Source organism: Pangasianodon hypophthalmus, chromosome 1 (assembly GCF_027358585.1).
Source record: "Pangasianodon hypophthalmus isolate fPanHyp1 chromosome 1, fPanHyp1.pri, whole genome shotgun sequence".
In the NCBI taxonomy this organism is placed as follows: domain Eukaryota; kingdom Metazoa; phylum Chordata; class Actinopteri; order Siluriformes; family Pangasiidae; genus Pangasianodon; species Pangasianodon hypophthalmus.
This window is the reverse complement of record NC_069710.1, coordinates 7,655,780-7,680,273: the sequence shown is the minus strand read 5'-3', so window position 1 is coordinate 7,680,273 and position 24,494 is coordinate 7,655,780. Positions and strand designations below refer to the sequence as shown.

Here is a 24,494-nt window from a genome sequence, read left to right as displayed (position 1 = left end):
ATGTAGGTGAATAAAATGCATCCGTCTTAGTCAATACAATGTAAAAAGAAGGTTTCAAGTTGACAATTAATCCAGGTGAGTGGCATGTCATGCAGCTGCAAATAGCTACTAAAGCAAACAGAGAATAGTAAAGTACCTGATGAATGCGTGGCAGCATGCTTAACTTATTCTTTGAGAGCATCTAATGAAATGTTCTCTACATCTGCTCTCAGGTCTTGAGGCCCAGGTCTGAGCACAGCTCAAGTTTTAAGTGGAGGCCATTTTTCACCAAGCAGCTCTCAGACACCCTCGGCTCACTGGCATTCATCCGAATCATTAGTCATCTCTCTCTGTCTCTCTCTCTCTCGCTCTCTCTCCAACTGTCACTTCCCAACAGGAGGGAAGTCAGACAGCCGCCATGGTCGAGCCACAGCAGGCCCCAAAAGCTGCTCGTGGTGGTCAACAGACACACAGCCAGTCAAATAATACCAATAATACGTAATATCAGTCCTGCAAACATGATTATAAAGAAACTAAATGAGCCTGGTTTGAACGGTGCCACCTGTCCTAAGGACTAATTTAATCACATGCATCTGTTGCCAGTCATCTCTGATAGTGCCGTTTAGAGCTTTGATTTTGTGAAATAAATGAGTGGCGTCTAGGCTGCTGTTGGATGGTGCCTTGTGCAGAGATATGGTCTTTGTTTTCATCTCCTAATCTAACTTTGATTAACATTAATGGGGTGAGTTCAATTAAGAAATGACAGTCTGAGAAATGATAAAATCAAACCGAATAAACCGACAGGACATCCAAATATTTTTAGCGTTGCTCTGCAGATTCCCTCCCAACCTTCTACGAGATTCAGCATGCATGGGTTTTTATGCATGGGTCTCTCTGACTATGGGCCAGATGTACTAAGCTGTTTTCAGGTGCACTCTGAAACTGGCATATGAGCCTAAAGGAGCAGTTTATGCAGCATGCACTTGACAACACGCAACATGCACTTTTCTTCCTCATACGCATGGATTTTTGGCAGGATTCCACAAAATAAATGAGATGTCGGTACAAAAATGGGTGGAGAAATAGAATGTGTCGCTGATCAAATATTCCATTCAATGTAACCAAACCGGGCAAGTAAAGGTTGCGCACAACTTTTGTGCAGAATTATGTCTGCTCCCCAAATCCCCTGCTCCCCAAATAAATTACCACACAATGTGTTATTCAGGGCATTACAGGCAGTGTTGCCAGGTGTGTAGAATTGGTATATTTGTACTTTTTTTTTCCTGTCTGTCTATCTGTCTGTCTGTCAAACTACAACTAATTTGTTTTAAAACTACTGGTCCATTAGGTTAGTACTGTCAAACAGATCTGGCAACCCTCGTTACAGCACATATGTCACAAACTCGTACATCAAATTCCTCACATCAAATTCCTTTCTGACAAAAAATTCAACACACTAAACAGGATTTTTGTGAAATTTTGTAGTAATTTTGTACATGAACAGAGCTTCAGTTCACCATATACAGTCAGGTCCAGAAGTATTTGGACAATGACAGAGTTTTTGTGATTTTGCCTTTACACACCACCACAATGGATTAGAAATAAAACAATCAAGATGTGATCAAAGTGTAGACTTTCAGCTTTATTTTAAGAGGTTCCACAAAAATATGGCATTTACCATTTAGGAATTACAGCCATTTTCAGCAAAGTACCTCCATTTTCAGGGGCTCAAAGGTATTTGGACAAAGTGACGTAATTGTAAATATAACCATAATTTTAATACTTGGATGAAAATCCTTTGAAGTCAATGACTGCCTGAAGTCTGGAGCCCATGTTCTCAAAACTCAAATTCTGAGTTTCCTCCCTGGAGATGCTTTGCCAGGCCTTCACTGCAGCCACCTTCAGTTGCTGCTTGTTTGTGGGTCTTTCTGCCTTCAGTCTTGTCTTCAGTAAGTGAAAAGCATGCTCTATTGTGTTGAGATCAGGCGACTGACTTGGCCATTGAAGAATATTCCAAAAAGTCTTGAGTTGCCTTCGCAGTATGTTTAGGGTCATTATCCACCTGCACTGTGAAGCGGTGTCCTATCAGTTTTGTAGCATTTGGCTGAATGTGAGCAGAGAGTATAGCCCTATACACCTCAGTATTCATCTTGCTACTTCTGTCAGCAGTCACGTCATCAATTAACACCAGTTAGCCCGTTCCATTGGCAGCCATACGTGCCCATGCCATAACACTGCCTCCACCATGTTTGACACATGATGTGGATCATGAGCTGCTCCTTTCTTTCGCCATACTTTTCTCTTCTCATCATTCTGGTACAAGTTAATCTTGGTTTCATCAGTCCAAAGAATCTTATTCCAGAACATGTGAGGCTTTTTTTAGATGTTTTCTGACAAAGTCTAATCTGGCTTTCCTGTTCTTGAATGTTACCAGTGGTTTGCACCTTGTCGTAAACCTTCTGTATTTACATTCATGAAGGTGTCTCTTGATTGCAGATTTGATAATGATACACCTACCTTCTCTAGAGTATTCTTGACTTCTGTTGATGTTGTGAAGGGGTTTTTCTTCACCAAGGAAAGGATTCTGCGATCATCCTCTTTAGTTGTCTTCCGTGGTCTTCCAGGCCTTTCAATGTTCTTGAGCTCACCAGTGCTTTCTTTCTTTTTAAGAATGTACCCAACTGTTCATTTTTGGCCACACCTAAGATTTTTGCTATCTCTCTTATAGATTTATGTTGTTTTTTCAGCCTAGTGATGGCCTCCTTTACTTGCATTGAGATCTCCTTGGACTTCATATTGGTAGCTCCAGTCGAACAGCTGCCAAATGCCAACTCAATACCTGATATCAACTCCAGATCTTTTATCTGCTTCATTTGTCTTGAAGTAATGAGGGAATGGACCGCACCTGGCCAATTAACTTCTTGTCAGTGAATTGTCCAAATACCTTTGAGCCCCTGAAAATAGAAGTACTTTGCTTAAAATGGCTGTAATTCCTAAATGGTAAACGCCATATTTTTGTGGAACCTCTTAAAATAAAGCTGAAAGTCTACACTTCGTTCACATCTTGATTGTTTTATTTCAAATCCACTGTGGTGGTGTATAAAGGCAAAATCAGAAAAACTATGTAAATATAAATGGAATACAGTTACATACTTCTATATACAGCAGTCTTTTCATTAGACTAAAATGTGCACTCCTGGGCAAAAAACTGGGCCAAGCCCAAAAAGGCAAATATTAAGCTTTTAATGGTTTTAACAACAAATTATTGGTCAGACGATTAGCAAGAATTAAATAAATGCACTCCTGAGACCTGTGCCACATTTGCTCATTTACTTTTGCTGCAGTGAACTGTTTGGGGAAAAGCTAGAAACAGGGAAATTCACTTATATAGTCTTCTCGTAAGCAAAGATAAAATGATTAAAATGATAATGATTACAATATTTGATGCAATATTCAAACTAACACATGTCTGGTGTCCAGAATTTTTCCAAAAATATCATCTGGAATGTTTTTTTTTCTTAAAAGATTAGTCATTATTTGGTTATCTGCCACAGCTGATGCAGTCCTTGAACAAATCAAAGGGAAAAGCTCTCCTATACTAAGTTCCTTTATCTATGAAATTTGAATTTTGTGCCTTCATGCAGAAAGTGATGAGCTACAGCTATAGTAATCTAATCTAATGACAGACCCAATGCATTTTGGGACTGCTTGAAGTCGTGTCTTGTGCAGCCTTCTTATGTGCGCACATCTGGCCCTGTGTGTGTGTGTGTATGTGTGTGTGTGTGTCCTGTTAGCACACAGTTCATCACAGTTTGTTTTCTCAAATAACTGCCTATTTTTCCTGTTCCTATTTTATAGCTCTGTTTACAGTCAGGCCAGTATGTAAGTGTGGTATGTGTTTGTGTATATGTGTGTGATTGTGTGTACAAATAATTGCACAGATACTCAGTGTGTTGCTCTTACTTGTGGTTATGTGTATTATTTGGCTCTCTAATAGAAGTTCTTTAACTTGGCAGATGTAGTGTGTTTGTGTGTGTGTGTGTGTGTGTGTGTGTGTGTGTGTGTGGGGAGTTCTTTCTTCCTCTGTTCTTCCGACAAGTATCTTACACTTGTGTGTGGTAAGTTAGCAAAATTTGTCGGCTCCTTTAACAGCTCTGTGCTTAGGTTGGACTGGATTCTGCCTCACGCTTGGATAAAAGTGACTGTCATATGAATAAATGTTCTTTTCTTCTATGTTCATGGCTTGATAAAATATTCTTCAGTCTAATATCCTGGCTTGTTGTGGCAAAGAAAGAGTGGTCTCCAATGAAAACATGCAGATCAAAGCAAACAGTAAATTGTCTGTTGTCATCGTTCACATGTAAACGCTGTCCAGCTGAATTTATAATCTGGAGGCAACACACTCCTACCTTTCAAAGCCCAGCTGTCTTATTGATTTCTCCCATGATGAACCTGCGGGGAAAAAAAAAAAGCAGAAACAACTTACTGAATATAAACTACAGAGATACACAACAGTGATATAAGAGTATACAACAGGGTAGAGTATAGCAATAACCATGAACGTATTGTATACAAAGCCACGCCATTATTGCGATAATTTTAGTGGCAAATAATTAAAATCTGTATATATACAAAGGATATATACAATATATATGCTATGTGTATATATATATATATTATATATATATATATATTTATACACTGTATATAAATATATGTGTATGTAAGTATGTATATATATATTTCTGCTTATATACAAAGCACAATATAAAATTTTAAATGGTTTGGGGCTGATAGTTCCTAGTTATGCTCCTGACAGCATATATCCCTATACGTCTGCAGATAGACCTTATTTAACTATATATGATTATAATATTTCATGTTTTTCTATAATGTTTGTATCTTTAATTGCTATGTTACCAAGTGTCTATCAAGGCTTGAATAAAGTGAAATATAATTTTTTAAAAAATACACACAAGCTGCACCATTGTCATTTGATGTCATTAAAAATGGCCACTTAAACCAGGCAACACTCAGTTGTGAGGATTTCATTCAATCCTGAAAGTGCTGTACAGAAGGGTGTATGAGATATACACACTGTACGCAGTGATTCACACCTCATTTACAACATTTCACTGATAGAAAGCATGTGTTTCAAATCGCAACACATACCCTGGGAGCTGAGCAGCTTCACGAGTCAGACGCAAGCTGTCGGAGGCCATGCATAACAAATCAGTACGTTTGGAGTGAGCCCAGTTTCTAGTCCCCTTTCCCCATGGTTTCTGCATCATGCTCAATCTCACATGTGATCGAGAGGATAAAAGCACCGAAGCAAGCTGTCCACACATGACGTACTGTACCTTCCTGTTATGATGGAGAGTCTGTTGATTATACTGAAGCTCAGTGCGAAATGTGTTTACATACACAGCCTTCTGAAGACTCAGTGTGTGTCTGAGAATGGCTGATATTAACTTTATGCCTTCCAAGAGCAATGAACAGACAATTTCATGTGGTCCCTGGATATTGAAAAGAAAACTCTGTTGTTTTTTTTCAACATTTTTCAAGCTAATCTCTATCTACCACATCTGTAGCATGTACACACAGACCACAGACAAGAATTTCACCACGTTTCCTTGCACTGAGAAAAGAAGAAAATGGTTGTTTACTTAAAACTCACTTATAATGCAGCTCCAAGGCCAGTTACTGGGAAATCAATAAGATATATACAGTCCTGGGAAAAAAAAAAAATTGCCAAGCCCAAAATGGCAAAATATTAAGCTTTTAATATTCACAAGAGGTCTCAGGAGTGCATTTGTTTAATTCTTGATAATTTTCTGACCAATGATTTGTTGTTAAGATCATTAAAAGCTTAATGTTTGCCATTTTGTGCTTTTTTTTTTGCCCAGGAGTGTATGTGCAAAATATATTTTTATGCACAATGGTTTCATGAAGTCTTTAGTCAAAGTTGTTTGAACAGTTGGTTGGTGGCTACAATTTATCAGTGTAAACATGATAGAGCCTCCATTTCCACCAGATTGCACATGGATAATCCCAGAATTCCTTGTTACTGTATTGCTCCAGTATTGGGAAGTTGGGTAAAACTCCATGAGAACAGCTTTGTTAAGACTTTTTCTAGTATCTTTCTCACCCTGAGATGTACTGTATTGTTGCATTTTTGAATTTGAATTTGTGTTATATAGTCATCTTTTTAACCACTTAACCACTTATCAAAAATCTGCCCTTAGTCTCCCATTATAAATTGAGTTTTCTCACTACAGTGAGACATGATGAAATTCATGGCTGTGGTATTCTCACATACACCACAAACGCAGAGATTAGGTTAAAATGTGTGAGTGTATTCATTTTCACTAACCGCTTTATCCTGGCCAGGGATGCAGTGGATCCAAAGCCTATCCTGGGAACACTGCACTTCTTACAAATGTTCTATGTCAAATAAATAAAAAAAAAAAAGGTGCTGAAAGATTTCTTTAATGTCTTTGTGTGGCACTGAACGTTTTGTTTTTTTTTAGTTTAAACAAGTGTCACTGATATCTCTGAAGCTTTGCAGTTTCCCAGATGATTAGTAACTGAGGACGATGTTCAGAATCAGCAAATTTTGAAAGCTATGTCATTATTTATGTGAAGAAAGTTCTCCATATTTAGAGGCATAGAAAAAATATAATATGCACATAGGATATACTATATAATCATGCATTTAATTTGAAATAAAAAAAAAAATGCCAACGTTTTAGTTATTTTGGTTAACGCTAGTACTCTTCTCTTTCTACTCCTTAAAGTTTTATGCCGTTACATTGTGTTATGTATTTGTAAAGCAAAATTGGGTGTTACATATATAGGCAGTACATAAATTAAACACACAAATAAATAATTCAAAGTGCTCAAAGAAAACATGAACATGCTTTAAATGATAAGCTGACCAAGCACTTATCTGCTACATTTCCAGCACACTTTAATTTCATTCAAAATTGTATACATAAAAAATTTGGACCTTCACCTAAGGACTGTCTCTGATTAAGATATTAAGATGCTGTCTCCTCTGAGAAAAAAAAAATTGTAGACTTAGTAATGAATAAATTAATATTGTTTTATTTATGTATTTAATATTGGTGGCAAATTTCATTCTTTAGTTTTCTTTTTAGTATATTTGCAGCCCAGAATATTCCTTTTAATGTGACATTATGCTTAGATTAAACTGTCAGAACTAAACTGTCTCTGTTTTAGGGACACTCCATGGACAGTTACTTCTGCACGTACGTTAATGTCTGAATATTGTTGTGTGCAATTTTGGGTTTTAATCCTCACTATGTTCACGTGACTCAACTCTGAGTGTATAGTATTAGTGAGTCAAGGCAAAACAACTTGGGTTATCATCTTCAAGATATTTCACCAGTACATGCATACATTCATAGATATTTCATCAGTTCAACAGAAAAGTGCCAAAGAAGACAAAAGATGAAATGCTCTGCACAATAGACAGTATTGTTCAGGTATGTTGCGTTACACTGACAGGTGTTAAAACCTGCGTATATACAGTACACTTTCACCATGTTGGTGTTGTGTTGGAATTTACAAGCGTCTCCGCCTGTACCACCTGAGTGCCAAAAGCAACACATCATGCACTGGTATTGCCCTGGACTGATGATAGAAAGATGACATTATCCACTACAACAGACACCTGTGACGTATTTGTTTACTTTGGGCACCTGACATGAGGGTCTCAATGATTTTACAGTGTCTTTTGTGTATTGATCTTAACAACAATAATACTGTATGAAGTGTATATGTTTTCTCTGAGGTTCACTGATGATTTATTTTTAGTAAATTTAGACACACCCAATATGTACACATGCACAGCACATGATGTCCCCCCCCCCCCCCCCCGTCTCTCTCTCTCTCTCTGTGTGTCTTTTTTTCGTTATAGTTTTTTTTCATAGAGTTACATAGTACAGTGCCTCAGAGCAGCATTAAAACTGGGAGCAGAGCTGAAACCAGATCCATGAGTTACCTTGATTTTGGACTTGTTTCCTCTTCATTAATGCAAAGGCTTGAGTCAAGATTTACTCAGTGACAGGCTAAAATACTAGCTCAACATCCAGCCAATGTTTTTCTATCGGTGCTGTGTGCACTTTCTGGTCAGTTTGCGTGAAACTTCAAAGTTTTGGTTTCTCCACAAACTCAACTCCAAACTGGATCTGTGTGCTTAAGGTTCCTGACTCCCCAATCCTCCTATAACCCTCTCTCCTATCCTTTCACCTAGTTTTTCATTAGGTATAGTGTGCTTGTGTTCTTGCTGCTCCCTAAAAAAAAAATCAGGCAGAAGTAATCATCCTTAATCTTTAGCTGCCTAGCTTCAAAAATCATAACTTGTGCTACAGCTTTCTGTCTCCTGAGCTCATGGTGTATTCTGACTCAGCATTACAAAGCTCTGCATAACTGTACAATAAAAAACAACAACTTGTGACCAGCTCCATACATGAAAATGAAGTAGACAGACTTCTCATGCATGAAGGAATCATCCACAAGTGATGTTGTGGAACAACTGCAAAACTAGTTCCTGTTATCACTTATGTTATAGCAGCTATCATCAGTCATTCCTTCAGCAAACTCTCTTTATTTCTTGCTGTCTCGAAGCTAATAAGCCAATTAGCTTGTCACATAAATGAAAAACTGCAAATAAGTCCTGAATACTGAAAGAAACAAATTGCTAAGAACAATTCGTTCTCATTGAACAGTTAATATCTGCAGTTTGATACAACAGACTTTAAGTTAAAACTATAATGAATCCAGAAATGACTCTGATGCTTATAATCGCTCATAAGTTAACACAACTAGCACTTTTTGACTATATAGTACAGTTAGAGAAGAGAAATTATTTATAATCGCACTATCCAGTGTCACCCAGATGAGGTTCCCTTTTGAGTCTGGTTCCTCTCAATGTTTCTTCCTCATGTCATCTCAGGGAGTTTTTCCTTGTCACTGTTGCCTCTGGCTTGCTCATTAGGGAAAATTTATAAATTTAACATTCATATCTGGAATATATATATTTATGTAAAGCTGCTTTTCTATTGTTAAAAGTGCTACCCAAATTAAAATTGATAAAAACAATTTATTGTTTTTATCTTATTGTTAGGCTTAGATTAAATGGAGCGCCGCCATCTAGGTCTTTGAATATATTAGGAACTCTAAAGGATAGTCATACTGAACTATCCTGACTTAAGCGACTTTCCACACCACTTAAGACTCAGTTACATTTAGTAGTGCTGTGTATTTGGTGGGAATAGTGCAACAAGATGTTGTGTTTTTATCAATTAAACCACTGTCCGTATGTACAGCAATGTCTATGGGTCAATTTAATGGGTGTGGAAGGGCACGTGTGAACGTTCGACTAGCTGTAATTACAATACAGTTCACTTACAGACATAACATGAGACAGTGGAACAGTGAACAAATTGGATATGAGAAGAAATGAATTTCATTGTACTGTAAATGTATATGTGTTGATAATGGTGTCAATGTCAAACAGTGCATCTGTATTCACTCAAGTCAGGATGGATGGGGTTTAACCCTTAATAGAGTTAGTGTGGATTAATCACTGCTTAAAATAGTGTGAGACATACCTGAGAAAACTCTTCAGTATGAACCGGCCTTTAGTGCTTTGCCTATACTAGCCCCAATTTACTAAAGGTTTGTATTTATAGAAACGTGCAAACGTGCAGGTTGATTTACTAACAGGGTCTACGGAGATGTAAATCTTGGCAAAAATAGCACGTGTTGTCCAATTTTGCATGTTTGCTTTAATGAATATGCAATTTGGGGGCGTTTCTACTTAAAAGTAAAAAAATTAAATAAATAAAAAAGAAATTTAGCACCCGCAATATGATTTATTAAATCTGAGAGTCCCTTCAGTAAGGGCGACTGTGTGAGCAAATAAATCCATCTGGTGACCATGTATTAAATTTTTTACAGAAGTCCATTTCCACAAGAGGAAGACTCAGAAGGTTTATGAGTATTATGCCTCAGTACACCAAAATGATCAAACTGTTTCACATTAGATATTCACCACATGTGAAAACCATATGAGCAGATCATACACTATTATCTCATGTTCATATTGTACTTTGTACAGTTTCCTGACATCCTTAAATCAGTGTTGTACCGGATACGCAAGTATACACGTGTGGCTAGGTTTGGTTTCAGTTTGGCCTTCCTGAGATTCTCTAAGTTATCCTATCTCTTCAAAAAACAAACAACACATACAAAAACTGAATTTAAATATTATTTTCTACTTTGCAAATGACATAGATAATGCACATACTCTTTTTAAATCACTCACAATTGAATAAAATCTGCATCTAGAAGGAAAAAACCTTTTCTGAGTTGGTTGTATTACATCATTCAGCATCTATTCTTATCCAACATCTATTCTTCAATACAATACTTACATTTTCTCAAACATCATGGATTAGGGTCAATCTAAAGCATGTGATTATACAACCCCCACGATTGAGGGTTGCGACAAACAATGATTCTTTTTTACTTTATTTTCTGGTTTTTTTTCAAAAACTTTTCTCCAACTATCCATGCATGTCTGAACCTGCAAATATATAAATAATTTATAACTTTAATCTCTGTAACCTTTTCTGTTTCTTTTCCTCTCCTTGTTTCTGGTAGTCTAAGAAGTGGTGTTTTGTCAGGTGTGTGTGTGTGTGTGTGTGTGTGTGCGTGTGTGTGTGTAAGGCAGAAGACTGTAAGTGTGGTGTGGAGGAGAGCAGCTGCAGGATCAGCTCAAGGCCTTGGTGGTGAATTTAAAGACAATAAAGTTCAGGAAAGCATAGAACACAGGATGGGGTAGAAGTCTAAATAAAGCCTGTTCAATTCAGAGTGTGCTGATTTAATAACAATGTTCTATGCAAAGAATAATAACAAATGTTGATGCCAATGAGCCTCTTGGGCAAATAAAAGCCTTCTTGCTTTCTGTTCTTTTTTTTTTTAAGTTGGTGCTTAAGTTAAAAGTGTTAAAAATGCTACACTGTCACATACAGCTACAATGAGAAATAAATAAACTGGGCGATCCCTGCCTTTCCCTGAAATTGTACGCTTTTGTTGCTCAAATACCAAGCAGTTCAGAAATTATTTTTATAAAGGCACCTGCGGCATAGTTGCACTAAAACCAATCCCTTGCAGAAAGCGAGTGGTTTCTTATTGTTGAAACACAGCCACTGCCAAGGCGGAGTGCATGCCAAAGCTCGGCAAAGAGTGCAGTTCAAAAAAAAAAAAGTGTTACTGAAACCAGACTTTTCATAGGACTAGAAAGAGAGAAAAATATGACACTAAACAAGCAGAGGCGAGAAAACTAAACACTTAAATATCACAACTTAATCCCATTCCAACAAAAAAATAAAAACTCAAAAAATAATTTCAAAAGTTTTAAGATTTAAAGTTTAAAAATGGTTTTCAACATGCCATTCAACATATAACTCTTTATAGGAGTGTATGAGTTTCACATGTATACATGTATGTCTTGATGAGACACATGCATCTGACATGACATAAGACGGTTCTTCATAATACGTATTAATGTGACTGTCACTTAGATTTGTGAATCAACAAAATCTTGTAACAAGAATAAAACCAAAGCTTAAGAAGGAAAAAAAAAACTTGTACGTTTTGGAGAGCATCAAGACTGTAAGCATCTGCACAAACTACTGGAGTCTCTGTGAATGAAATTCTATCCAAGATCACTCCACCCTTGCGAGATGCACAAATACAGTACTACATCATTACCCCAACCTCGCGTGGGTAATGATTTATATCTGCCCTTTGTTAGCGGCTTCATATAAAAAAATATGGGCTAGAGCGTCGGCGTATTTTTAGAGTGTGTGGGTTGTGCGTCCTGGGGAAGATGATTCTTATCATGCGTTTTTTCATGAGCTGTTGATGACACACCAGAACACGTTGGGACATTGTTGTTATTATTACTGGCTGCTTTTCAGCTTGGGGACGGTTGAAAAGTCAGGATTCTGGCATCAGGACAAAGCTCCTGTAGCTTACACATGCGCCAGAGAGGCGCACAATGGCTTATTAATTCACACCAAGAGGTCACGACAGGAGGTCACAGTGATGTGGGAGACAGAGTTATGTCTCATTAGTGGGCTTATTGGGCTTTAAAAAAAAAAAAAAAAAACTTTCACATTCCACAATATGTGTTTCAGATTGGCTGGAGATGCTGTGTAAAACTGCGCTCGCCTGCCACAAGAATTTTTACCATCTGAGAACTTAAAACTATAGGAACCGTTTTACATGGTTATGCATTGCCCTTATACGTGGAGTCTAACTGATAAGCAAACCATATAACTACACTCAGAACCTTTATGTTATAATATATAGTTATACAAAACTCACTGTAAAAGTAAATAGTCAGGTTAAAAACATCCTAATACATTCCAGTACACAGATCTTAGCTATGCCACAACAAACTAAAACAGCCATGACTAACAACGTCTTATAATCATCCGCTTCATATGACTCTGTAGTTAAGCCTATTTTTGATACTTATGCTTATTATTAGTTTAGGAGAAATGACCCATTTATATGGTTTACAACTCTTATGGACATACACAAAAACCATCTTCTGATTGGTGTAGAGACTGAATAACAAAGACGTATTATTGGTTCAAAGTTGCAGGCTTGCTGTTTATAGTACAGCTAATTTTCTCCTTGAAAATCGAACAGCAAATAAATAAAAATACAAAATCGCAGTGGAGTGCTTGTTTCTAACCAGAACAAAATATCAAACATACGAAACACATTTTCACTGCTACACTGATTTGATTTTCATGCAATCATGATGTTTGTTCTGCAGAAAGCCATGGGTCTCTCAGTTGAGATGCAATTTAAAGTCTCTACGCCAAATCATTTCAAATGATTAAGCAATATGTAAGACATGATCTAACTTTCGAGGCTTAATGTTGTTAACTTTCATTATTTTACACATCCACTCTCATAGCTGAATTATGTAAAGCAGTTCTAATAATACCGATACAGATGTTTCTTCTGTTCCTTATACAAATGATTTACTATATACATACACAGCGTTTTTGTGTATATGTGTCACGTTTTAACCACTGTGCTGCCAAAATTCATTTTGTAGATTAGGTGATTGGAAGGAGTGAAGCACTTCCAAGAACACTGAGGATTGTTCCAAGGAGCAGCTTTTCTTCATTTATTTTTACTGTTAGCACACACAAACACAAATGAGTGCTCTTCCAACCATGGCTGGCACAATTTTTCTACAATTTCTCACTTTGCCAAACCAATCACAGCTCCATGGTCCTCAGTCCAATCTTGAGCTCAGGTAACTCTCCATGTCTGCATGGGTTTCTTTGGTTTCTTCCCAAAAACATGCCTGTTAGTGAACTGATGACTCGAAATTGCCCCTGGGTGTGAATAAGTGTGGAAATGTGTGTGCATAATGCACTGCGATGGACTGGTGTCCCTTCCAAGCTGGCCTCATGCCCAGTGTTTCTGGGATTGGCTCTGGATCCACCAACACCCTGACCAGCAGAAAGCAGTTAGTGAAAATGAATAAATGAATGAATATAAACCGATCAGCCATAACATTAAAACCACTGACAGGTGAAGTGAATAACATTTATTATCTCATTACAATTGCACCTGTCAAGGGGTGGGATATATTAGGCAGCAAGTGAACAGTCAGTTCTCAAAGTTGATGTGTTGAAAGCAGGAAAAAATGGGCAAGCATACTGTGATTGCTAGACGACTGGGTCAGAGCACCTCCAAAGCAGCAGGTCTTGTGGGGTGTTCCCGGTAGGCAGTGGTTAATACCTCCCAAAAGTGGTCCAAGGTGAACCGGCGACAGGGTCATGGATGTTACTTTGACATGTACCACCTACCTAAACATTGTTGCAGACCAGGTACTGCACACCCCTTCATGGTAATGGTATTCCCTATTGGCAGTGGCCTCTTTCAGCAGGATAAAGCACCCTGCTACACTGCAAAAAATGTTCAGGTATGGTCTGAGGAACATGACAATGAGTTGACCTCAAATTCCCTCCAAATTCCCCAGATCTCAATGTGGGATATGCTGGACAAACAAGTCAGATCCAGGCCCCACCTCGTAAAAAACAGGACTTTAAGGATCTGCTGATAACGTTTTTTTTGCCAGATACCACAGCACACCATCAGAGGTCTTGTGGAGTCCATGCCATGACAGGTCAGAGCTGTTTTGGTGGCACAAAGGGGACCTTTCACAATATTAGGCAGGTGGTTTTAATGTTATGGCTGATCGGTGTGTCTAGTGTGTTTAATAATATACATTGTATTAAAGCAGAATGAATTTTGGCTTTAGATCTAGATCCCTGGCAGTGGCAAGAAAAAACTCATTGACGTGTGAGGAGGAAACCTCAAGAGGAACGAGACTCTTCAGTTACTCACTCTCAGTGACAGTGGAACACACTGAATTTTGATATGTATAGTGTTCTGTATTTTCACAGTTTCTAGAAGAGACATCTTCAATCTTATTCACAAAGAACCAGTTTTCATGCCAACCAAATAGGAGCCAAGTCTTATAGTCATTTGAAGACCAAGAAAAATATATTAAAAGGGGAATCAAGCTTCAGCATGACTGAACCGAAAACCTGCACCAGCACTTTGCGGATAAGAACTTTCTCGATTCTTACTGCTTAGCGACCGATTACATAACATTTCCAGAAACTTCTACATAGAAACTGATTAAACAGCCTTTCTCATAAATTCTACAAAAAGGGTGTCAAAAAACCCAAACTGCTTTCACATTCTAAACATTTATAATAACAAATTTACAGAGTTAAACATCGTATCAATCAGTTAACATTTCCCTTATCATATACTGTAAATATAAACACAACCACAGTGAATAGGATTTGTGCACCTCTTAAAACACCTCTTAACCATCAATGTTTATTAATTGAAACCTAATGTGATTAATGACTTAATCTTCACTTTTACAAGTGCAATATTAAATACTTTGTGAGACAGAAGAGATGATCTGGGAGTGGTTTGTGCTGTTTGGTTCATTGACCGATTAGGAATGCTTCATGCAGGAACTCACCTCTTGCCACAACACTCCCTTTGAGCACAGGGACTCATTTTTCAAGCCCGTTCATCTCTAAGCTTCCCCCTCTACAGAAAGAGTGCTTGTTTTCCTGCACCTCAGTGCGGCCCGGCTCAAAGGGATGCACTGCTGAAGCACACTGCCTCCTTTTTTTTTTGACAACTAGCTGAAATTTATTCACTGCCAACAGCTATTGGGTGGGAGATGTCATTTTTGGCATGAGTTTGGCATCTATCATTGTACAGAGATTTAAAGAGATGCTAAAAGCGGTCAGGAGACAGGAGAGGAAGCTGATGATAAGTAGAGCAGGATTCACATAAATGTGTTGAGTTATTGCCTATGCAATGCATGTAATAGTTTGTTGGTAAGAGACAGAAGCTTTCTAACACTAGTCTCATTCAGAGGTAGAGGGAAAGGGTGAAGAACAATTGGTAAGGAAGAAAATTTTACGCGCACATGATGAACCAAACAGACTGACATTCTGCAGGAGTTAGTTTATATATTATAGATGAATAATTTATTGCACTGTAATATAAAACTGATGCACGCTAATGAGTCCACAGCGTAGTATTTAAAGGGTTTCTATTCAATTCAGTTCCAGAGGACTAGAGCTCATCAACTGGTGGGCCACAGTCTGGGTGTGAATCCAGCAGGATCAAATTGAGCCCTCCAAAAAAATATTGCAGCAGCCGATCAACACACGAAAAAACTGGCTGCTGTTCAGCAACAAACTTTTTAAACATGAACCCCTGGGGCTTTTGCAGCAGATCCTCTACAGCAGCCAATCACATGCATTTATCTGAATTACTAATCTAAAAGCAGCTCACAGAGAAAGGGAATTATATTCACAGACTTTCCTATCTTAAAATCATATTTATCCTCTCTGGCGTTATTAGTGAAATGACAGCATGGCTTGTTTTAAAAAAAAAGTCAATGGGGAAATTGATCATTTTAAGACTACTGGACAGAGAAGTAGGTGTTATTTCTCTGCTTTAAATTCAAAACAAATGTCTCTGTTCAGAGTCCACGGCGCTAGTCAAAAGTGGTAACAAAAAGCGCCAGTGCAAAACAAAACATAACCACTTTGAATTGTGCTCCATCACTATTCAGTCATGTTTTTTTTTTTTGGTAGTTGAATACCTCCTGTCTAGACTTCTGCACATATTGCCCAATGGGAAACAAGTGACTTTGTAAAATATTGTAAAATATCTAGCTAAAATGTAGGATTAAAAATGACAGAATTTGTTAGCCTATACTAACTCTATCCATGTGTATATCTAATGTGGTTTGTCCAAATACCAGCTGTTTCCAGACGTCATTTGCGGCTCAGCTGCTGCTTCCTCTTGACGGCGTATGGACGAGGACAGACCAGGCGCTGAGCTTCTCTACTGTATGTACTGGGATGAGCGTATATGTGTACACCATTATATCACACTGTGTATCACAACTGAAGCAGCACCAGATCCACTTTAAACAAATTGGGTAATATGGGAGCCGTGGTGAGTCCAGCTGGAGATCAGTCACTCATCCCACTTGGGGCCACTGCTGACCAAGAGCGAAGGAAATGGTTTATGCATGTCTATCAATCGCAGAGGCCTGTTTGTCTCAGAATGTGTTTCTTGTATGTTTCTGATTTAACATGCAAAAAATGTTTGCAGCCTATGTCTTGTTGAACTTGACCAAGGTAGTAGCAAAAACAGGCATTCACCAATGGAATAAACTCCAGAATCACACATTTATTGAATTTAATATGACACAGAGTTAGTGCATTGACAATGGTCTAGTCATATTTGTTACTTTATGTGCTGTTATATTCACCTTTTTGTAATGTTTGGCTATTTTGGATTTTGGTTGGATGTTTCAGAATCACACTGGTAAAAGACCGGGTGGAGGAATATACACGTTTACATAAAGTATTCTGAGGTGACAATTATGCAACCACAAAATTTATTTTTAAAAGTTTCCTATATTTGAATCTGCTTATAAATCACATGCATACCTGTAAATATTGAGCAAGTTTTCTCTTTGGCTACTAAATAAAGGTACACCAGGAAACCCTGGGTGAAATCGGAGAAGAGCTATGAATAGGATAATGGCCTTAGACAGCAGTAAATGAGGAATCCTACCCTTCAGGTGTGAAACACTGCTGAGAAACACAGAGAGAAGAAGAAGAAGAAGAAGACCAATTGAGGTGGGGACAGGAAAAATAGAACCCAATACAATACAGATCCTTTACTTATTTGATTTTATTGGTGGTGTGCAATGCATTTGAGGAAAAGAAATACCGGAATACAATGTGTCCAGTGTGTGTGAGTGTCTGTGTGTGTCTAAATGTGCATGTTCACGCATGCTCTAATCCCATTCCAAGTTTTCACTAAGTTTCATTTGTTATTACTACACATAGCTGATATAGTAAATCTGCTGGGTTCACCAGTAGTCCATGAACTTATGTACTGGGGTCAGCGAGTTCGTCTGCCAGTCATAACACAATTTATTAAACGCATTATTTGAACTAATTTGAGGTGGACCTTTCTGTTTCACATCCTGTAACTTGCAGAATGTGAATAACTTAAGAGGCAGTTCATTAATGCTGCATGACGGAGCACTCATATCTGGTTCATGGTCAAATGTTGCTGTTTATTAAAATTGGGGTCAGTGGTTTTTAGGTGAGAACACTTTTAATAATATTTTAGTTCTCCTCGCTTTCTGGCAGATTCACTAGAATATCTGTTCAGAGGAGAAGCTCGCGCCTCAGTGGTGGCCCTGGACGAGGCTCTATGAACGAGAGAAAAACAAAAAACCCCAACCAACTAATGTTGCAGTGTGTATTGGAGGGGCTAAAAGGGGCAGGCTGTAAGTGGTTTTTTTAATGTTTTAAAACAGCTAGCATCAGTTAACCTCTGCCAAAATCGATAGCTATACCATAAACATTGCTGTCTTTTTAAAAGAAAGAAAAAAAACAAAGTAAAAAATAATTAAACTCCCATTGCTAGCCAATCACTGGACGTTATTACAGGTAGGAATCAGAAAAGATTTATTTTTCATTTTGGTTCGTTTTGAACGGACAAAATAGTTTTAGATTCCTGCACCAGTGCTCCTCTTTAGTCTGAAACTAAATAAAAATAAAAAATAATTAAAAAAAAAACAGTTCTTTACATATGCTACACTACTCTGCTCTAAATAAAACACTTCAATTAATCAGAAATGTCTATTTCTTATTCATAGCATTCTTCGTTGCATTGTGATTTGTTGCTTGAAGAATCATAGGAAACAAACACTTTGTACAGATTTTCCTGCCATCGCTCCAGCTTTGAGAAGCCAGCTACAGCGGCTATCTGGCGTTATATCTGCCTGTAGCCAGGTGTGCAGGAAGTGACAAACTCTGGACAGGAATTTATGCCTTTTGGGAAAATGCCTAGGTTTAGGCTATACTTTCTGGAAATAACACTGGAACAGAAAAATACCTTTACTAGCCGGTTAATCAATTTTTAAAATAATGTTTCCTTCCGGAAACAATTTAGAGCGATTTTGTTCATGGTTTCAATTACGTTCAATGAAAAATGTTCGGTTTTTGTTTTTGTTCCCTGTAATGTTTCTAATCCTTGATTATACCTATACAGCAATACACACCAAAAACTGTTAGTGTCCACACCAAAATGTTAAGGGTAGGGTCATAGATGTTCAACATTTAACAACAATGCTTTCATGACATAATTCCTAAATAATTAAGAAAGAGATATGGACAGAATGAGAGGGTTAAAAAAAAAAAGCCTTGACGATATAACAATGAGGATATTTATGGAAATCAAGGCTGAATTGTCAAATTTTTTAAAGTTCATTTTTAATTTATATATAAAAAAAACCCATAATAATAATAATAATAATAATAATAATAATAATAATAATAATAATAATATTTTATGATTCAAAATATCCAAAAGATAATTCTGCTTTATGATTAAGCATCAGGAAATAGATACAGGAATTATCAGTAAATATAGATATCAGATGTTATGCATATTATATAATGTGCTAAGATTACTGGCCATATCTGACAGCTCTACAGGCTAGGCTCACAGTGTGTTGTATACCACACAAGGCGACACAGCACATCTGCTCTGAGTGAGTACGTGTTCCAGCAATGCTGTTCATCTCCGTCTAGCTGTCAATGCACCTGACCTCTAACCTCAACAAGACAGCTTTACGTGTCTGTGTGATTTGTGACCATGCGTGAATGTGTGTGTCCTCATCTCTCTCTGTGATCAGCTGCAACAACACAATATTCATAAATATGTGACACATATACAGATATTAACGTTGTACGTTTAAATCTCTGGAGCTCCATCAGAGCATTATAAAGTGTTTCATATACCAGCTGTGGGCTTCAGCACTCCTTTACCACATACTTGGCGTCAGTTAGACCTGGTCTGAACAGACAGAAAAGTCATTAGATCCAATTCCGCACCATGACCATTTTAACAGTCTGAATTAAATCATTCAATTTTCCGGTACATTAGGAATGGTGGACACCAGCACCTGGGAATACTTCAACTACTCACGCTGATGAACCAGTTTTAAAGACCTTAAACGCTAACTCCGTCTCTAACCCTTCTAATCTTTACCTTCGTTATATTTTATACAAATTTTCAAGAATGAGATGATGCTGTTTATAAAAACACATAGACTAAATAAGGTATTGTGGGCTTGGTAGGGTTTTATTTTATGATGTTTAAATAGAATTTTAAACTCTACAAGAAAATGGTTATTATTCTTATGAATTAGTTGGATTTCAAAATGCCTGAATCCCACCCATGCTTTAGTGGATAAGCTCATGTGGATACTGTAGATTTGGACCTAAGACCTGCTGCTGTAATCATACACACTGTCCTGTGCTCATCCCAGGAGTCACAGTCTTTCCATACTGAACATCATTTCAACACACTTAGTAATGTTTGCATGTACTTTTCTAGAACTGTATACTATAATGATTTATAATCCCACTATCCGGTGTCACCCAGAAGAGAAAGGGTTACTCTCAAAGTTTCCTCCGTTGCCATCTCAGGGAGTTTTTCCTTGCCACTGTTGCCTCTGGCCTGCTCGTTATGGATTTAAATCCACATCTGGATTTCTGTAAAGCTGTTTTGTGACAATGTCTATTATTAAAAGTTCTATATAAATAAAATTGAATTGAATTGAATTGAAAAAAAGGCCCGAAAGAGAAGCAGTGAGAGTCTCTGATGAAAATTCACTGTTTAGGCGAGCTTTCTAGCACATGCCCTGCAAAAAAAAAAGACATCTTGGCAAGAAGAAATATCTTGAATATAGCCAAGTCTATCTCGTATTTTATAAGATACAATAAACCAAATATAAGATTATTAATCCTATTTCTAGACATTCTGTTACTAATTTCAAGCTTGAAATAGTCTTGTTCTGTTGGTAGATCATTTTTTCTCATTTTAAGCATTTATTTCTAGAAAGAAGCAAAAGCGTCTATAGGCTGAATAATCTTATGTTTGATTTATAATCATCTCACAGTAAGAAATATTAGATCAATTTGCCCATATTCAAGATCTTTTCACCTGCTAAGATATAATTTTTGCAGCGTGGACACTAGACCGATGACTGTATAACTCTACGTTCTCTCCCTTCTGCTGGATTCGAACACTTTTCTTTTCATTATGTGCTGATTCTCCATCTTGTGCGCAGATGTTGTGGCTTATAGCTGCTCAGAGATCGTGTATACTGCTACGTGCCAGTTATGAGCAGTGCTGCTTGGGTAAATGCCTAGTCAGTCTTGGGGTTTCTGATAAACCCCCCCCCTCCCTTGTGTCAGGGTAGACAAGATCCAGGAGAGAGTTTCTAACACTTGGTCTCCTGCACCAGTGATCAGAGTCCGGCTGAGTTCATGTTTAAATGCATTTATTACACCGCAATATCTTTTTGAGAGACAGACTAGGCTAGTACTTACAGTTGAAGTTGGGCTCGATGTTGTCTCCTGCTAGCAGGCTGTTGATGGTGATCTGATAAATGATGTGCAGCAGTAAGAAGGTCAAACTGGTGAAGCACAGGGATTTCAGCAAGCGTCCTGTGTGGCCTGGAGGAGAGACACAGGTGTGTTTAGGAAAACGTGAGACACTGATGCACATCGTGTCCCCAGATGATCAGTGACTGTAAAGGCGTTTTAAATATAAAGTTTTCTCACATTTATTCCTAAAGAAAATTCATGCAGTGCTACTGAATGAATTATTGTTAAAGAGGTATAAAGATTTGAAAAGCTCTGGGCCCAGATTGTGGCTCTCTCTCATATGGAGAGGAAATCCAGAAATCCAGTTGTCTGGGTGAAAGTACACTTGCGATCCTCTGTGTCTACACGTTATGTGAAAGAGCTGCCATAATCCACCACTGTTAGCAGTAATACACCCTGCTTTACATCTCTCTCTCTCTCTCTTTCTCTCTCTCTCTCTCTCTCTCTGTCTCTCAGTAGTAACATACCACTGATGTTTTTGGCAGCCAGTAGACCGTTCGTCATGCAAAGACCGCTGAGCGCAGTGTGAGCTCAGAGCTGTGCCATTTTCAGAAAACTTCAACTGAAACAGCATGCGTGCAGGAGAAAAAAAGTTGGACTTGATTTGTCCTCTGGTATATGACGTGATGGGACACACGGATGGAAACAGCTGGGGGTGGATGTTGATGACTGTTTATCACGGTCACTGTAAAAGTCAGTAATTTTGATATAGTGGCACTCTGAGTATAGTACAGAAACACAGCCACAAACTCAACCACAGACACTTAGAGAAACACTGCAATGTGTTAGTAATAATTTATTAGTGAAACAATTAAATGATAACAATTGAGCTAGATTATATAAAAATATAATATTAGAAGAATATCCATAATAATCAAACTACTTCTCTAGTTCACAAGTAAATCCAGGAGATATTACTTTGGTAATTTCCCCAAAATTTACAATATGGATATCCTGTGTGGATGGAAGTGTGTTGGAATTACTTCCCCTACCCTTTATGTGAGGTTTAAAATGAGATTTAAAATATTAGAGTGGCTCTAAAAATTACATTACAGGCATGAAAAAGTGTCCTTTCATTAAATTTAGAGCTCATGAATCACATAAGCATTTTCAGTAAAACAAAACTTAAACTAAATTCGTATTACAGAATTTCATAGTTTTTTTAAATAAAAATATACAGTATATACAGTAGTATTGCAGTGGCACACATTAAAACAGGTAGGAAGCAACAAAGTACAATTACTGTATTACAGTACTTAATATACTTGAGTTTTTCTTTCACCAAATACTTTTGGCTTTTACTCACTACATTTCAAAAGAAAATATCTACTCATCTTTAAGAAGTTTTACACTTAAATACACACTACATCAGTACGTTTCTTTATAAACATATATTTGTAAAGTCATACATTGACTTTTAAGCAACAGACAGCTTCAAGGAGTGGATCGAAATTCCTAACAAATGTAAATTTCATCTGATGTGACATGAAGAATGAGACTAAACACCTCTCACTGTAATCTATCTGTGGCTACGTACACTTTGTATCGATCAAGGCAGTTTGTATCGTGACAGCTAGAGTTTAGCATTTAGCTAGTTTTTATGCTCAGCGTTATTATCATGCTAGCTAACATCTGAGAGATTAGGAAAAAAGCTGTTCTTAGCTTTAGCTAAAGTTTTCCCACATTCCTAGGTTCATTGCTGAAAAAGGTGTTAATTTATCATCACAGATTCAAACCACCGTGTCATTTGAGTCTTTTATCAATTTTTCAGCAGTCTTGTATTGCGACTTTCATAGTTTAAGAGTTTATACTTTTCTACTTGAAGAATTTGTAGCTGTACTTCAACTTTTATCAGAACTTTTATGCATATGAGTATTTGCACTTTCACTTGAGTAGAATTTGAGAACTTTCACCATCTCTGTGTAAAAATAAAGGATTCAAAACAAGGATATTTCACGAGATTCGTTAAAGTAATAGATAATCCTTGCACTTTCACCCTTTGGGCTAAAAAGCACAGCGCTTAAATAATGACGTCTGTTAGTGATGACTGGCCACTTGAAATGAAAAAGTGGCCACTGCATAGAGTGTGACTGAAAGTAAGGCTTTGCGTTGGAGTGTGTCTGGATGAAGGAGACAGCCAGACCACAGACACAGTGCAGACCTGCACTCCTCTAAACACACGCTAAAGCTACACTTCCATTCCTCTCCCACAGGTAATACCCCATGGGTCAACAAGCTGTCACATGCAGCCTATCCACAATCACGTTTAAGAGTAAGGCTCATAAACAGTCTCACGACTAAACCCTCCACAGTAGCAGAGTACAGAGTACTTCAGAAAAGTGGTACTAACCAGAACACACTCACATAGTAAAAACTTCATGTCTATATAATAACATCTTCAACATTTCAGCTTCTTTATTTAGGGGAAAAAGAAACTTCTGATTTAAGTGTCCCAGTGACTTAGAATTGTTATTCCTATGAGTCACATTTTTACAGTATAACTGTTGTGTTAATACGCATACATGCTGTTTTTATGTGTTTCAGCAAAACAAGTTTTGTGTCTCTGGCGTTCAAACAAGAGGAATATTATGGCAAGTGGATTATAGCTATGATTACTATGATTCTCATTAAAGCTGAACATTGTTTTCCTATTTAAAATAAAGAGATATTATACATCACGTATACATTTAACTCAGCCTTGTATTTCAGCACCTACCTGTAATCACTGTGGAAACCTTAAAACGATGCTGTGCACATTGCCAAGCTACGTCTGCCAAGGTGTCATTCTTTTTACAATGCTTTACTGTTGTGAAAATGTTTTACAGGGCCCCGTGAAGCCATGCTATTTTTATTGTTCATTTTTATGGTTTGCTTTGGCTTTGACTCTGATTAGAATGTGTTTTATTCATAACAGCAAATGAAAAGGGAAAATCAATTGTTACAAAGCCATGCAACGACTTAGCCTTAAACTGTTCCAAAATTATGACTGAATAGGTGTTGTGGCTGACAAAAACACACTCATTCAGCTTCAGTAAATGCCTGATCCTGGGCTGGGCCACGGCGGATCTGGAGTATGTCCCGGGAACACTGGGCACGAGGCAGGAATACACTCTGGATGGGACACCAGTCCATCGCAGAGCATCATGCACACACATATTCTCACACTTGTTCTCAGCTAGGGGTAATTTTGTGTAGCCAATCCACCTTCTGCCATGTTTCTGGACAGTGGGAGGAAACCAGAGAACCCGAGGGGAACAGGCAAAACTCCACACAGACAGACCTGAGCTCAGGATCGAAACGAGGACTCTGGAGCTATGAGGCAGCAACGCTACCTACTGCACCACCATTCAAAACAAA

General features: G+C 37.7%; 1 protein-coding gene across 4 annotated transcripts in view; it reads right to left on the bottom strand.

The window, feature by feature from the left end:
* The window catches only part of LOC113526703 (piezo-type mechanosensitive ion channel component 2), a 127,787-nt gene that overhangs the window by 72,372 nt on the left and 30,921 nt on the right, over nt 1-24,494 (bottom strand). For all 4 annotated transcript variants that reach the window (XM_026913993.3, XM_026913994.3, XM_026913991.3 and 1 more), the window contains exons 3-4: nt 21,081-21,206; nt 4,389-4,431 (exon numbers count right to left, since the gene is read on the bottom strand). In XM_026913993.3, coding sequence (XP_026769794.3) covers nt 4,389-4,431; nt 21,081-21,206 — 169 coding nt within the window. The remainder of the gene's footprint in view (nt 1-4,388; nt 4,432-21,080; nt 21,207-24,494) is intronic.